At 46.0% G+C, this 17,151-nt stretch overlaps 1 protein-coding gene across 10 annotated transcripts in view; it reads left to right on the top strand.

The window, feature by feature from the left end:
* BCOR (BCL6 corepressor) overlaps nt 1-16,477 on the top strand; it is an 83,229-nt gene extending 66,752 nt beyond the window's left edge. For all 10 annotated transcript variants that reach the window (XM_039380194.1, XM_027741963.2, XM_039380200.1 and 7 more), the window contains 5 exons: nt 5,428-5,594; nt 12,465-12,610; nt 13,736-13,813; nt 14,024-14,174; nt 15,351-16,477. In XM_039380194.1, coding sequence (XP_039236128.1) covers nt 5,428-5,594; nt 12,465-12,610; nt 13,736-13,813; nt 14,024-14,174; nt 15,351-15,645 — 837 coding nt within the window. In that variant the 3' untranslated portion in view covers nt 15,646-16,477. The remainder of the gene's footprint in view (nt 1-5,427; nt 5,595-12,464; nt 12,611-13,735; nt 13,814-14,023; nt 14,175-15,350) is intronic.
* The last annotated feature ends 674 nt before the right edge of the window (nt 16,478-17,151 follow it).

Here is a 17,151-nt window from a genome sequence, read left to right as displayed (position 1 = left end):
AATATGTTGTAGGATGTGCTCCAAGCTATCACTGTGTATTTTCTTCCTGCGCAGGGTCTGTCAGGGTGAATATGCTTGGACACTTCACTTCCTGTGCCCAGCACACTCCACTGGGCACAGCTTAATGGGAGCAGCTCCGAAACTTAGTGTTGGGGTGGTGTCCTGCTCGAGCAGGGGCCCAGGGCTCTCCATTCCTTTGATAGCAGGAGCTCTCAGCAGCATTTGCTGGTTGCAGAAAGTTGGGGATGCCCAGACTTGCCAAGGTGGGGGGTAACCTTGTGTGCCACCCATGCCTTCCCATGATTAGCTGATGGGGGATTTTGATTTTCTGACTTGAATTCACCCAAAAGTTCAAGTGAACACCCATGTTTTTAATAGGTTTAAATATTCAGATCATTTGATTTGCTTGCTCAGCTGGTGCTGGCAGCAGTTGGTTTCTGTTGTTGGGGGAGAGAGGAGCAGGAGAGCTGAGTGGGGGCAGGGAAAGAGGCTGCTCTGTGCACCTGATTATCTGGGATCTGACATTGTCTGTGTCTTTCAAGGCTCAGAGTGGTGGGTGGCTGTACCATCCTGTTGGGGCTTCATTTGGCCTGTGGTGAGCTGTGATGGTTTTTGGGCCAAAGAGTCTGGTCAGGGCAATGAGGCTGGCGAAAGGTCTGGAGCACAAGTCCGATGAGGAGCAGCTGAGGGAGTTGTTTAGCCTGGAGAAGAGGAGGTTCAGGGAGACCTTATTGCTCACTACAACTACCTGAAAGAAGGTTGTAGCCAGCTGGGGGTTGATCTCTTCTCCCAGGCAACCAGCAATAGGACAAGAGGACACAGTCTTAAGTTGCCTCCCCTTAAGGGGAGGTTTAGGTTGGTCCTTAGGAAGAAGTTCTTCACAGAAAGAGTGATTGGAAAGGGCTGCCCAAGGAGGTAGTGGAGTCACCATCCCTGGAGCTGTTTAAGGAAAGACTGGATGTGGCACTTAGTGCCATGGTCTAGTTGACAAGGTGGTGTTAGATCAAAGGTTGGACTCGATCTCAGAGGTCTTTTCCAACCTAGCTGATTCTGTTATCAGTTGTGGAAACTCTGTAGGTGAGGAGTTTTTCTTGCTAGTGACGAGACTACAGCAGGCAGAAAAACTGGATTTCCTCTGTCTCCAGAAAACATGAGAATGGTCAAGAAGTTACAAATTCCTTTATTAAAAATAAAGAGGAGAAATCTGGATGAGTCAAGGTAACATGCTGGTCTGTGAGCTGTGGCAACTGCGCATGTCTATTTTCTGCCACCCTGGTTAGCAGGGCAACAACCTTTGGTGGGCACACGAGGGCTTCCCATAGCTGCTGCGAAGGCAGCGGGCAGCCCCGTGGCCACGTGCCAGCTGAGTGGCAGGGGAGGCAGACGAGTTTGCATTGTCAGGGCCACAGCTCGCAAAGAGGCGCCGGTTGCTGATTCAGGACTCAGAGCTGCAAGTGGCTGGCACCGCAGGGCACCACGGAGCCCTGGCAGTGGCAGGAATGCTGTATTGCCCTGAGACCGGATGAGCTCGTGCCTGCCCTTGGCAGCCTGCCCGCCTGCCTTTGCAGCAAGGGATGCCCTGAGGCCGTGCAGGGTTCCCACTCCAAACCCAGAGGCGGTGCTGGCACCTTCAGCAGGCAAAGGTGCTGGCAAGCTGTAAATGCCACTCCCAGACCCATGGGGAGCCCAAATGCTGCCAGGTCATGTGCCTCTGCCCTGCTCTCAGTCCCACAGCACAGATGTGCCCCAGATCATTGCGGGGAGCACGACACAAGCGGTTACAGTTTTGCGTGCAAAAGCTGACGCGAGAGTGAAATGTCGAAGGACAGATGCAGCTTGTGTCTGGTCAGATAAACTGCAGGGCTGCAGCCAACAAGGCTACTTAAAGACAGTGCAGCAAATGGTCTTCGGCTCTGGAAATCCCTGCTGAAGCTTTGCCTTTTCTTCACTAGGCTTCTGCTCCAGGCCTTGCTTTGACAGGGTGTTAGCAACCCATCCCAGTGTGGGGGCACTCTCCAATCCATTCTGTTTTCCCCGTTTGAAACAAATGACTTGAGATAATGGTAGTCTTAAAACTGTAATTTACTTTTTGTGAAGAGGGAATTACAGGGAGAGTAGAGTCTTTTGGGGGAAAAATTACAAAAAGGCTTGCATAATGAATTTGATGTGAGAGAAAACACTGGCTGTCTTTGTGCCGCTTTTTGGTGTGTGTCTGGTTGTGGTGGTGTTGGCTGGGGTAGAGTTAATTTTCTTCACAGTGGCTGGTATGGGGCTGTGTTTTGGGTTTCTGATGAACCCAGTGATGATAATATAGAGATGATTTTGTTATTGCTGAGCAGTGCTTACGCAGAGCCAAGGCCTTTTCTGCTTTTTGTACTGCCACGCTGGTGTGAGGAGGCTGGGGTGTGTGGGAAACCGGGAGGAGACGCAGTTGGGACAGCTGACCCCAGCTGACCAAAGGGATAGTCCATACCATATGACATCATGCTCGGTATATAAAGTGGGGGAAGGAAGGAGGCAGGGAACGTTTTGGGGTCATGGCATTTGTCTTCCCAAGTCACCGTTACGTGTGATGGGGCCCTGCTCTCCTGGAGATGGCTGAACCTGCCCATGGGAAGCAGTGAATTAATTCCTTGTTTTGCTTTGCTCGCATGCACAGCTTTTGCTTTCCCTGTTAGACTGTCTTTATCTCAACCCATGAGTTTTCCAACTTTTACCCTTCTGGTTCTCTCCCTGATCCCACCGGTGGGGGAGTGAGTGAGCAGCTGCGTGATGCTTGGCTACTGACTGGGGTTAAACCACGACAGTGGCTCGCAAAGTTCTCTGGTCAGTTTGGTATTAAATCCTTCCTGTGAAGACAGTGAAATTAGAGGAATGTGTGGTGTATGATAAGGGGGTGGGGGAGAGAGGATATTTGTTTCCAGGGGGTTTAAACACACATGAAGGTAGGGCTTATCCAGGCATGGGGAAAGGGTTTGCCCTGGGAATATGCCTCATATTCCAGGATCTGGCCCTGAATCTCCCGTGTCACTGCCACAGGAGCTCCTGAGCATCATCCTGCTCTTGCAGTGCTCCCCTAGGACTCCTGCACCCTGCACGGAAATGGGCATCACTCCTGGGGTTTGGTGTGGTGCTGTGGGGAAGTATTAAGGCTCAGCATAGAATACCTCACCCAAGGGCAGTGTTTTGAGGTCGGATGGAGGGGAGTAGTGCATCTTGGTGGCAACAGGCGTGCCTGGGGCATGGGGGATGTGCAGAGGGATGCTGACCTCTTCCCTTGGGAAAGGAGTGGGACTTGCTGCAGGGTACAGGTTGGGTGGGAGACTGATGCAAAGGGCACATCTTTTGATGGAGTACGAATATTTGCATATTTTAAGCTGCTGTTTGCAATTTGGCTAACAACCTACAGGCAGTGGCAGTGGCTGTGGCACATACCTTGGCTGGTGAGGTGCTAGTCTGACTCTTTGGATTAACTGCTAGTGATCTTCAGATTGCTGATTTAAATAGAGCACCTGAGCAGACATTTAAATTACCCTGTGGCATTCTCATAGCCTTTCCTGAATGTTAGTGAGAAATGCTTGTGAAACCAAAAGTGTGTTTGTGGCACCACATGTTCCTGTATTCAGCAACGATGGCTAATTTTTTTGTAAATTGAATAAATCATGTTAAAAAAAAGTTAATGAGGCATTTAATTAATTAACAATGTAGAGTTTTATGGTCTTTATAGTTACATTTTGTGGTTAATGACATTCTTCTTATAGCCTCTTAACACAGAATTGCCCGACAAAATTAGCCTTTTTGTCCAGTAGTAGGTATTCCACCCTAGGACAGCCTTTGCTTTTTACAAAAATAGATGACAGGTCTTTTATTTTGAGTTGCAGAATCTATTTTAAATGATAACTGCGTGCTAAAAGCAGAGCTGAATACGGCAGCTGCTTCTGCTACCTATATCCATCTGCTAATTTGCCTGGCAGAGTGGTCTGGTTTTGAAGGAAAATTCATACCTCCAGAGTATAATTTTGCACAGCCCTTTCTTCTGGGCTTGAGCATGTGCAGGGTAAAAAACATCCGTTCTGGACCAATTTTTGGCCTTTGGGCTGGTTAGCAGGAACATAAAAAACCCCTGTTCTCTTCGGTGAGAGGGGGGACTGTGGGGGTCCCAGGTTAAACCAGTGGGTGAATCAGGTGTAGGTGGGTGCATCACTGGTGGCAGGTGCAGGGGATGCTCTGGTGCCTGGGACAGGCAGCTCATTAGCTCCTGGCTTTAGCCTGGTTAGTGAGGGCCTGCTAAAAGAGCAGCTTCATGCTGTATCCTGGATACCGGCTCTCGAGTCAGGTATACCCAGAGCACAGATTATTGTGGGCTTTCCGGTAGATTCTGAAACGGGAGGAATAAATGCATCACCCCCGATGTTGTTTTCTTCTCTTGTTTTGGCAAACGCTCACCCCCTCCATGCTGTACCTGGCTTTGCAAGGGTGTCACTCAGCCTTGGAGAGGAGCAAATGCCAAATTAATGGTTTACCACTAACCTGGGAACGTGTGGGCTATTTTATACATTGAGCATCTCTTAGAAACGTGTTTTGTTTTGCTTTCTTTTGCGTCTGACACAAGTCGAGGAAGATTCGCGCCATCCTGAATATTTAGTTGAGTGATGGAGCAGTCATTGTTTCAAGGCTGCAGGACAGCGAAGAGCTGAGTCTGGCCTAGGCTCTCGAGCGTGGTATATTTGACTGCAAGATGAATCGTGTTAAATTCACATGGCTTCCTGCGGCGCAGGGCTCGTTACTGGAACCTGGCGCCTGGCTTTAGTTCTGCATGCAGAAACCGGGGTGGATGAAAATGGGATTTCCCCGATCTTGATAGAGCCGGGCTGGTTTTTGTTTGCCGATAGCAAACCATCCTTTGTGTGTCTTAAATGTGTTTTTGTTTCGGGTCACGCACTTTTTCTTTTTAAAATTGAACCGACTGTGTCGGCTGCGCTGCTGTTGCGCTTGCAGAATTTTGTGCTGAAAAATGTAGATGTAAGAGTAAAAACCTTCCAACTAGCTTTACGTGTGGAAGTTTTGAGAAGTGGAAGGTTATGGGTTTTATCTGCAAAGTTTGCACATTCCCCCTCTGTGATGATTCCTGAGGTTGTGTGTTTCGGGAAGGTCCCTGTGGGGTGCAGAGCTCTCGGTGTCGCTTTGCCCAAACTAGTCTGCTCAGGGAAGTCGTGGTCTCTGCTGTGTTTCCTGAATAAATAGGACTTTCAAGAGCTCTCCCTTTATTTTCCCTTTGACTGACCCATCTCAAAGAGGGCATATCATAGAGATTTTGTCTTTTGCCTTTCTCCCCCCTCCCCCCGCTTTTTCCTTCAAATAGAGAAACCTGCGCGTTCACACACCGAGAAATAACTCTGATGCATCTGTTTTTCCTCCTGTTTCCAGGAAGTGGTTCTGTATTGTTTGGAAAACAAGGCGTGTGATGTGAATCATCGTGACAACGCGGGTTACTGTGCCCTGCACGAGGCCTGTGCCAGAGGCTGGCTGAGCATCGTGCGGCATCTCCTCGAGTACGGCGCCGATGTCAACTGCAGCGCTCAGGATGGAACCAGGTTAGCAGCACCTCTGGCCCCAGCATCGGGTGGTCACCACCACCGGACCCCTTCCCTCTGTGACTTCTCCGTTATGCTCCCCTTGTCCCACCCTCCCCATCCTGCATGAAACCCTCGAAGCTACCAAGGTCCTCCTTGTTGCTGGTCGTTGGGCAGGCACATGCAGTTAATAAAGCAGTGGGGGCACATTTCTGTCGTGACTCGACTTCGGTGTAATTTAATTTTTTTTCTTCTGGGAATTTTCATATGTTGTGCCTTGGTTGTTTTTTGGTGATTTTTTTTTTAGAGTTAGTGAAATTGCCAGCTGCAGGGCAGGAAGGAGGGATGCTTGAGCTGCAGCCCTGCTTGCTCGCCCTCCAGTTCCTTTGAGTTGTGCCAAAAGAGTGGGTTTTGCCTTGTTAGCAGGCTTACTTTAAAGAGCACTTCAGGCTTTTGTGGCGATTGGGTGTGCAAGTCCTGTATATGCCGTATAAAAATGTTGTTTTGCTGAACTGTTAAACTATCTGCTCATTTGATATTTAGGATTTACTTTTTTTTTAAATCCTGAATTAGCCTTTTTTAGTTTCCTTCACAGGATGGTAGGGGTGCTTAGTTCCTGTGCTGGCAGAATAGATAGCAGGCTTTTCTTTTTTGCATTGTGGAGATAAAAATGCTGCTCCCACCTTTTTTCCAAGCTTCTTGTGTATCTCCTAAAGTACCTCTTTGACCACCTCTACGGGGCTGACCTTGGGGTAACTTGTCCTCAGCATATGCGTTATTCAGTCTATGCATTTTGGAGACAGGTCGCTTTGTATTCTCTGAATCTCCTGCAGCTTGTTATCTGAAATGCTTTATCGCATTCCCTATCACCATCCAAATAGCCAGGGAGGTAAAATTAGCATAACTAAGAGCCTGCTTTTGTTTTTAAGCTCTTTATTTATTAACTCGAGAAGGGAGGAGTCAGGAAAACAAAAAGAGGGCTGGTTAGGTGGTCCATTAAAAGTTCATGATGGTCCATTGTTACCGGCCCATCACTGGCCCATCACGGCCCAAAGGAAGCCTTTTTGGAGAAACATTGAGATCCCGACTGGATTCCTCCTCTGTCTGCCCACTTCTTTGTAAGAATTCTGAGTTCTGTAGGCTGCCAAACAGCCTCGCATTTTCTGCTGCCTTCAGCTTTAATACATGACCTATGCAACAGCGGCGAGTTGCCATAAAAGGAAACCTAAATTATTTTTGTCTCACTTGCTGGAATAACCTATATAGAAAATTATCCCCAGGAAGTTTCTGATCAGTCTTAATCACCCGCCAGTTCGGAGTCCACCTTTGATTTCTATTCACAGATGGAGCTGATTTCCAAGAAAGAAACTTGGCTAGTGTACCCTGAGAAGTTGTTTTGGGGAAAATGCATTTTAGAAGTGAACATAATGATGGTCTGATCATAGGCGGTAATGTCAGAACTCAGCTTGCTGTTACCTCTCTTTTCTGAGGACAGACTTCGTTTTCATTTGGAAAGCTGCCCAACAGACAGCGTGAATCCAAAACACATCTAATATACAGATGAAAGGTGGTCTGGATGCCCTGAGCTGGGCAGGACAGAGAGCAGAAGCTTCTGTAAAGAACTTTGGATTGGTGTTATCGCTTTCCTTTTGGCAGGACCAGACTTCTCTGTCTCTGTAGTCAATCAGGACATTCATAAGACAAATCCCATTTCTCTCTTGAACTTTTTCTCCTTTAACTTTTAGGAGGAAAGAGTCGTCAGTCTTCCTCAACTGTGCTGCTTTTAAAATTCAGATTCCTGAACATGTTCAACCCTTAGAAAAATACTAAAATCTTAAAAACAAAACACCCACCCTAAACAAACCCATCATCAAAGACTTGTCCCCTTCCCCTGCTTTTTTAACGACACTGAATATGCTTTTTATTGTCCCCTCTGCCACCTCACCTGGAAGCCTTCAAGTCTGCAGACAGTAACAGTGGATGTGTGTAGTTCTGTTCAGCACAGAGGAGTGATGTAACTGCATGTGCTTTTTGGTTAATGTGGCGGTCTGGGGTGTCCCTTGGATCTCAGCTGCCTGAAAGCTTTGGTCTGTGTTACTTGCTGCCTCTGCAATCAGCTTTTTGGAGGACACTCTGAAGAGTTGTGACAAGTGAGGATGTGTCTTTAGTCTGTACAAAAAAATGTCCACGTGAATGTGAAGGATGTAGTAAAGTTCTGCAGAGTCAGTGCATCTCTCCTTCCAGTCCTGCCTGAAGTGCAGCAGGTGCTCTGATCGGTGTGCTGGTTTTGCACGTGTGTGTTCTGGGAGCGAAGCAAATACCTGAGCCTCTTGCTTTGGTGTTGCCTTTTATGTAGCCACACAGCCAGTCTGCCTTAAGTTTAGTAGGTAAGGCAGGCTTTCAGCCTCTGGTTCCTAATACCATCAGTTATCTTGGTGAAGCCAGAAACAAACAAAGCACCAGACTGTAGTGGCAGTGCAAGGAGGTGGCAGTGTTTGGGAGTGTAGGTGTGGTGCAGTCCTTCCCTTCACCAGCAGCTAGGCGCCAGGGCTCTGCCTGCAGCGCAGGATGTCCCTCTCTGCCCTATTCACAGCACATCTGGCCAGGCTAAATGTGGTAGGTTTTTGATGTTTTTCCCCTTAAACTCTGCTGATAGACCACATGCAGCGCCTGTAGACCCTGAATACACAAGCAGTCTGCTGCTCAATTAGTGCCTAATCAAAGATTATTGTAGAACCCGGAGATCTTTAAGACCTGTCTCCGAGGTGCCGCAGTCACTAAGGGCTCTTAATCGTCTTACCTATAAATAATAATAGACCGTGCTTAAGAGTTGAGCGCTTCCCTTCCCTTACAGGACCCCAGTAAGTGCAGTAGCTCATCAAGGGGCGTTCGACGGCCGGTGCCAGACATTAGCAAGGATGTTTGCCGAGTGTCTTTGGCCTTATCTCCTTGTTCTTCTCCTTTTACCTCTGCGACATGCCCTAGCTGAACCGGTGCCAGTATAGAAACAAAGCCACATGCCAGAAATACAGGCATCCTCTGCCTGTTAGCGAGGGCTCTACATTGCTCCAGAGTTTGTTCCCTGGATTTGCTCTCCGAAGCCAGTTTTGCTGTATCCTCCTTGCTGGCAGCTGATGAGCTCAGCCTTTTTTTATTTTTTTCCCTGGGAAGACCATGCCAAGATGGCTCTCTTCCTGTGTCCTTTCATCTGGTCTTGGCAGAGCCATACCTTCCAGCAGCTAATTGCGTTAAAGAAGAGTCAGCCTGCGTAGCTGCCCTCTTGTAACTTGTGCCTTGCCTCTTCCGAGGGGCAGCGTTGTGTAACGGAGTGGATGGAAATAAAAATAAAACGCCAGAATATGGTATTGCTCGGCGAGTTACAAGACCTCTTACTGCAGTGAGGAAAATTCTGGTGCCTGAAAGGCTGGGAGCAAACCCTGACTGGTGTAAATAGTTTATAATTTTGGTAGTGGAATGATAAACCCCCAGTGAAATGTTTTCTTAACTGTAGTGGTGGTAAAAATAGTAGGAAGAATTCGACAGTACACAAGAGAGGGTTGAGATGTGTGTCTTCTGTAGGATATTGCAGCTCTTGAATGTCCCCAGATCCTTCTGGGGCCTTTTGAAGGGTTTGTTTTAGAAACGAGCTGCACTACGTTAACTGTACCATTAGGGATAGAGAGTGTTTATTTCCACGATGCTCAGGGCGGAAAAGATTGTATGGGCAAATCCTCTCCAGGAGAGGACTCCCAGGGATCTATTTTTTTGACATCTGAAAAAGTTGCCTATTCCAATAGTCGCTTTTGCATCCTACAAAGAGGATGGTTAAACTCTGCCAAGACTGAAAAATACTCCCTCCTCTGCTGGCCCTGCTGGGAGAAGCAAACGAATAGCTCTGCCTTTGCATGGTCCCACTTGTGAGCTTGCCAAGAAGCTGTTCTAGCCAGTGAAAGAGTCTGTCAGTGCTCCGTTTTTGCCTTTTTCCCCCTGACTTATCTATAGGAATCTCCTATTCTCCTCCCTCCCTGCCAGTGTTTTCTTTCCTTCCTCCTATTTATTGTTCTTCCTTCTTCCGCACGGCTTTACTACGCCTTTCCTTCCCCATGCCTCTATAAAGTCCCCTCTCATGCCTGGGCAGCCTCCCTGTGCACCCTTAGACAACAAAGGTGGGTCTACCTGCCCTGCTGCCTCTGCCTGTCTGCACCACCACACCGGGCTTGGTGACCTGTAGAAAGGGAGAGAGAGGTTCCATCACAGGGTTACAGCCCATGTGCTGCCATTTTTCCTTCCTGGGGAATGCCCAGGCACCCTTTAATAAACTGGTTTGAGTGTCGTTAAATCAATTGAAACACTGAGTGGTGATTTAGATGCTGTTTTTAATAAGTTAAGGGATCATCTTGAATTCATTACTGCTTCAAAAGCCACTTAGGTAAGTCAGTTTAAAAAGAAGAAAACCCCAAGCAACACAAACAAGTAAACCCACAAGCCAATAATCCCCCAACACTCTTCAACCCCCCTCCCCAAACCAGAAAATCGTAATTCTGAAATTAAATTTAAAACTGTGTGAAATTAAAGACTCCAGTAAAGTGAAGGAGTGGGGGAGAAAAAAGCATGATTTGGCAGCAGCCGTAACTCTCGTCTGTTCCCGGTGTCTGTTGCCAGACTTGCAGCCAGGGATGCTGCATGCCCAGTGGGGGACAGGAGGGTTTGCAGCAAGGCTGACCTTTCCTGCTGTAGATGCTCAGAGTGCCGTGACCTGGCAGCTCCGGCCTCAGATGCCTGCTGACAGCCAGAAACACCCGATACTCCTTCAGCCTCTCTGTCGGCACCTCTGTTATTTGTTCCCTCTTGCCTTGTGTCGCCTGGGATGTTCAGCACCGATCCTGGATGCTCCGGCTGCCGCGTGGGCGCGCGGTGCTGCGGCAGTCCCTGTGCGGAAGCACTGAGTCAGGAGGTGGAGGTGGGAGGATGAGGCTTGTGGGGGATCCCGGGAATGCTGGCTTCTCCAGCACTGTTCTGTCTCAAAGGCATCATATAGTTTCAGTGTTATGTTAGAGACGTTCCCTCAGAAACTGAGAAGGGATATCCTGACCCCTTTGCAAGTGATCCTTGTGGACCTCTCCGGTCTTAAAATGTTAAAGTGGCTTTCCAAAGAACGGGATGTTGGGCTTTGAAGGCGTCCACGTCTTGTGCTCTCTGCTGCCAGGGCTCTTGAGGGCTAGCACAAGCTGGATTGAGAACTGCGCTCAGCAGCTTGAGGATCACCTGCTTCTTCACTCATGGCAAGGGGTGTGCAGGAGGCAGGCAGCATGGGATAAGCCCTCTCTCCATAGGGAACGAGCCGCAAAGCCCCCAAGTGCACCTCCTCATGTCAATATGTCGTGCATACGTAAAGCCAAAATGGCATACACCTCTCCAGCAAGATGGGGGCAAGCAAGAGTCCTTCCTGTGACAGACATTAATCACCCTAAGTCATGCCCTACTGAAAAGTACTTGGAGTAAGCACATCTGGAGCATCTTTTTGAGATGTGTCAGAGTCCCTCTCCTCCTTCGCCTCCCAGCAGTGCTGTGTGATAGATGGGAAAACGGTGGTGTGCCGTCCTCTTCTGACTGATTTGATCCTCCCCTCCTCTGCCCTGAGCTCATGTGGGTGCCAGTTCATGCCAAAAGAGTGGTGACATAGAGGGAACATTGCCACGTGAGGCAGAAGGAGTGGTTGGATGTGACCTCTTCTCAGGAGGGAGTTTAAGCCCTGGTTGTTAGCTGAGTGTTGCTTGGCAGATCAGTAGACAGAGCAGAGAGGTTTGCTTGGCTGTGCTTCCAGATGACTTCCCCTAGGTAACATCATTCTGAAAGCTTTCCAGGAAGGCAGTATGTGATCCTAGTTAAAGTCCTTCCTTGCCTTTTTCATACAAGCTCTGTGAGAGCTTGAAAGCCTTGTTGGGGGGCAGTGGTGTTGACAGCCTAAAGGAGGAGTGCTGAGCTGAGTTGAACTGCCATGATCACTGTCCATGCATTTGACTCCCCTTTCAGTTCCCTGCACTTGTCTAAGGAAAGGATGGGATTTTAACACATCTTCATTAGTCTGAAGGGTAATATGTTCTACTCCCAGACAACTCCCTGTTACGTATAATCAATTTTAAAGGCAAAAGTTAATGCGATTTATAATTAGTGATAAGGAATTCTAAACCTGGAATTGCAGGCATGTGCATTAATGAATAATCCTTCTGGAGGCTCACAAAATCTGTGTCTGAGCTTGTATAGATTGCTCATGCCATGTTAAATATGTTAATTTCTGGGTGGACTACACTTAAAATAACATGTTTTTCTGTTCTCTGATTAGGAGGGTGGAATTGTGCTGCAAATATATTCACAAGTGCTGTTTAAAGAGGATATTCTGCACGGAAGTTTAATTCCTAGCAAATTTTCATAACTTATTTCTGTGTACATAATTTAGGAGCTTTGGGTAACTGATTTCTGTGCTTGCCCAGAGGCAGCCTGAGCGAGCCTTACTCCACAACACGCTGTTAAATTGGCAGAGATTTGGAACGGTAGAGTGACTTGCAGCAAAATTATGTTTGTGAGGCTTCACACAAACTCCTGCTTTCTGTTACAGCGGTGTAATTATTTTACTGGCCCTCAAAATGTGTGCAGCAATGAATAGACATAACAGAAATATCTGCCCTGAGCAGTCTGACTGTGAAGATGAGGGGAGGGGGTGATGTGCAAGTAAAACCGACAGTAAGATGGTGATTGGCAGCTGTATTAATAGTGCTACTTTCTATAAATAACTTTGATCTACAGTCAGAAGTTTCTTGTCAAACACATTTGCATAATACTGTTGAGTCAAAATGTAACGCCGTGATTCTTTTTTTTTGTTTCTCCCTCCAGACCAATCCATGACGCCGTCGAAAACGACCACTTGGAAATCGTCCGCCTGTTGCTGTCTTATGGTGCTGATCCAACACTTGCAACCTACTCTGGGAGGACCATCGTGAAAATGACCCACAGTGAGCTCATGGAGACCTTCCTCACAGGTCAGTGCCCACATTGCCTGGGGGCTTTGCTGGTCGTGGCAAATGGGGGGTTTTGTTCCCTGGCCTCCCAAAGTCCCTCCTGCCTGGAAGGGATGGCTCCATGCCAAGAAACCTCAGGGTGAGCAGTAGCTCCCTCTCTGCCTGCAAAACCCCAGCAGCTGCAGGTGGGAAGCACAGCCATGCATGGGGGCTCCTTCTAATTGAAACTCTTAATAAGTCATAAGGATTATTCCACTGTCAGATTTGCTAGGTAGGTGGGAGGTCAGCGGACTGTTTCCGTGCCTTCGGCTTTCTGTTTGAAATGAAAATAAGAAACTTGCCAAATCGAATTGCTGCTTGTTAAACATACTCATATTTTCCCGTGGTCTTGCTCTTTATCTTAAAGTGTTTTCCTTTTTGCAAGTTCTGCCTTGTTTTATATCTGAAATGCTGTAAAACTACATTAAAGGCTCTTGTCTTTAAACATATCCATGTTGTAACACGGATTTAGGGTTTTTTTCCTCTTAGTGTTGGATGAAGACACTGCATTCCCTAATAACCTACCTCTGAAGGTGTTCACAGTCAATCAGTTTAAGAACTCATCCACTTATCTCTTCAAATGGTGTAGTGTAGAAATCCCATAGGTGTATCAGGACTCCAGAAAAATTCAGTGTCTTGGACTTCTTAGCATCCTGAATCACAGTATCTTTTCATCAACGCAGTTAGTAAATCTCCCAAATTATGTCTGTAGAAAAGAATTACATCTTCTGAACATATCTGTGTGGAAAAAGCTTTTTTATCAGTTTATTTGGGGCCACAGTTTCACCCCCAAGCTGGTGTCCAGAATAACTGGGAAGGCCGAAAGGTGTGATGCATCCTGTTTTCACAAAACTAAAATGCTGCTCTGAGTTTCTGAAGCTTAGGGTTATGTCTGTCCCTGTTAGACCCTGGGTGATTGTTTGATGTGGTGGTTCATTATTTGATGTGAGAGTATGGTGTGCAGCATGTGCACCAGGAAAATAGTGTGGGATTTTTTGATGAAAGGTATGGAGGATGCATATTGAGTCTGTATGACACGCGGTCTGCTAAACTTGCCAACTTTTTGTTCTCATCAGTATGTTTTTGTTGTTGTTTTTTCCTCTCCAGAGTATTTAACTGACCTGCAAGGTCGAAGTGTTGATGACCCTGGTTTGTACTGGGATTTCTATGGCAGCTCTGTGTGCGGTGAGCAAATGTTGCCCTTTATTTCTTTGTATGCGGAGACTTTAAAAACATGCGGCACGTGGGGGTGGGGGCTGTTTAGTTTTCATGGTGGAGGAAGCTAGGAAGGAAGCAAACTGATTTTATTTACAGATCACGTTATTGGAAGAAAAAGCAAGGCCTGCAACAGTCTTTTCAATGCTGACTTGGCACCTTTTATTCAATTTTATTCAGATCCGAAAGATGAATCTGGATTTGACGTCTTGGCAAATCCTCCTGGCCCAGGTGATGAAGATGAAGATGGATTTAGCGATGTGTTTGAATTTGAATTTTCAGATGAGCCTCCCTTGCCGTGTTACAACATTCAAGTGTGTCTCTCTCAGGGGTAAGAACAAATGCAGGTTTTGGGGTAAAAACAGCTGAGGCGATCAGCTTGGGCTGGTGGCAGTTTGTGTCTGTGGGGAAAAGCATTTGCATTTATGCAGTGTGAATGAAAGATCAATGCTGTGATTGCTGGGGTTTTTGGGAAATAAGCTAATGGGAGGTGAGAGGGGGAAAGGCTGATTTGTCAGGGCTGAGTTTTGAGTGCCATACACTCAAGCCACAAGTGACGTTTGAACACAAGTTCCTTCCCTCATCCCAGACAGCACCTTGTTAAAACATCCCAAAATACCAGTGTTTCTAGCGCTTAATTTTGGATATCGTGTTTGTAAAGTGTTGTTAATTGTATTTTATGGGCTTTTCTGTTCTGCTGAGTGGACACGCTTTTGCGGATGACAAAATGACACCATTACTGCTTTTCTAGACTTTGTAGCAAAACTGGTTTAAAGCTCTGAATTGGAACAAACAAATAAGCATGTTAGAGAAGATTCTATGATGTTTAATAATAAGCAAAGACCTGGAAAGTTGTATTATCTATTATGTTCAAGATATAAATTAGCTTTGTAAACAGCTACTGTTTACCATTTGCACCAATTTTGATGACAGCTGTGAGAAAAATAGTTTTAAATATTGATCATGAAGGAGTGCAGGTTTTACCATGTTTTTTATTATTTGGGTGATAGATGTAACTTAAGTTCCCCAAAGTGGACAAGATTAAATTTAAAATACCTGAGGAAAAAAAAACAACTCACTGTTTACTTCTGTTTAATATCAGCATCTCTGGAAGTCAGAGATGCTGAATTTTGTGGTTATAACTATAAACCATCTCCTAACTTGCTAAATGGGGGTTGGGCTCAGCCAGGTGAACCAGCTGTACGAGCAGCTGTTGGGATGGCTGCTGGCCCACATGTGCACTCATGAGCCCAGGTTTTATAGGCTCCAGTGCCTCTGCATGCCTGGACCTCTCCTTCCTCAAAGCTGTGGGCAGCAGGACTCCAAATAAATACATACACTCCGGCACATCTGTTATTCGACCCCGTGGGTGACAGCCTTGATGTCAGAGAGGTTGTTTGTGAGGGTGTGGTCAGGGAGGGTTTGTCACACAGTGACACAATGACAAGTCAAGAAGCCCATGACTTAATGTCAGTTATTGGAGCCTCTTTCTCCTTCGCTTCCACAGACCACGAAACTGGCTTTTGCTCTCGGACGTGGTGAAGAGGCTAAAAATGTCGTCTCGCATCTTCCGCTGCAACTTCCCCAATCTGGAAGTCGTCACCATCACGGAGGCAGAGTTTTACAAACAGACTTCCCTCAGCCAGTTGTTCTCTTGTGCTACGGACCTTGAAGCATTTAACCCAGAGAGCAAAGAGCTGTTGGACTTGGTGGAGTTCACAAGCGAACTCAAGACTTTGCTCGGCTCCTCGCTTCACTGGTTGCATCCGCACGAGGACCCTCCCTTTGACATCCTCTGGTGAACCATCAGGCCATTTAATGTACAGTGCTCTATACAGTTACTTCTTTATTATGTATATGTGTTCAAATTAAATTGTTTCTGTAAAGAAAGGACACTATTAAATATGAAAATATCTTTTCCTTTATATAAGAGATCTGAATTCCAGTTGGATGGATTTTGGAAAAATTTTTTTTTAACTTCAATCAGTTTTTACAAAATTGTTATATAATGTTTCTTTAAATGCACACAGGCTTTGGGATAAGTTTGTTATTACTCGGAACACACTTTATTTTTAAAGAACACACCCACACATTGACTTTGTTTCATACAAAGCACTGATTACACAGAACATACTTTTTCTAGGTGATGTGATCAAAGTCGTGTGGCTTGTTTGGGAGATAGAATTTGGTAAGGCACTTGGTTATATTATTTTTGTTTTTTTTGTTTACAGAATTACCTGCTTTGGCCAGGTAAGCACTATTGAATATAATTCAATAGTTTTAAATATAAATTAAACCATATCCATACGCATCAACTAATTGTAAGAACTTTTATATCCTAATTTAAAAGCTGTGAAATTTAGTTTTCACACATCAAACCGGATTGTTTATATATGTTTAAACATTTTATGCTCTTTATTTAAAGAAGACTTTGAACTATTTTTTCTGTACCTTGTAAAATATTGAAAAACTAACATATGTTGAAGTTGCTTGAAACTGTACATAAACTAAATTTTCTGAATTGTGTGTTTATGTTTGAGATCTGTGTTTTAACTTTGTAAGTAAATCTTCTGCCTTTGTATTTATATTTTACAAAAATTTTCTTAAAGGCAATAAAACTGTTGAGAAATGAAGAGGCTAAAGTGACTCCCGTTAATTCCATGCCTGGCTGTGACATGAGCTTTGCCTCATTAACGTTTATGAAAAGAGGCTCTGGGAGTAGTTTCCAAAGTGGAACAGGGCTGGCACAGGTGCTGGTGAGGTGCTGATGAAATCTGAGGTAGAATCTATGTCAGCTTTCTAAATTCAAAGTTGCAAGAAAACATCAGGCAGGCGTACTTGGTGGGACAGAATTTTAAAAATGGTGTTCACTATACTTTCTGCATCACCTTTTAGTTAAAGAATTGTGAGTAGGCTCAATTATTTTCCCTCCTTTGAGTTGGCTGAGTTCTCCTTCCACCGGAGTCGGCAGAGGGGAGGAGAACAGTACCAGGGGAAATGCTTTAATGTGGAGCATTAAAGCTATGAGCACACTTGGGGGGGATCTAAAGGGACAGTGACCCAAATGTCACTTTTGCACAGCTCAGGAACTTGCATCTGAGAGTCTGGGCACTCTGGGCTTGGGCAGACCCTCTCTTCAGGATCTGGATCTGCCCTTCCCCTTGTGGAAAGAAGTTCTTGCTGTGAACTCAAACTCCTGAGTTTTACTTTGGGGCTGTTCTTACCAGGAGTATGTCTTGTGATAGCCAGTTACCTCTGAGGTGTTTAAATCGTGGTGCTCTTCTGATGAAGGCCAGAACCCACACCAG

Source organism: Pipra filicauda, unplaced genomic scaffold (assembly GCF_003945595.2).
Source record: "Pipra filicauda isolate LSUMZ 115617 unplaced genomic scaffold, ASM394559v2 scaffold18_size4552066_pilon, whole genome shotgun sequence".
In the NCBI taxonomy this organism is placed as follows: Eukaryota; Metazoa; Chordata; class Aves; order Passeriformes; family Pipridae; genus Pipra; species Pipra filicauda.
Note: the sequence above shows the minus strand (reverse complement) of the source record. Positions and strands in the feature narration are given on the sequence as shown.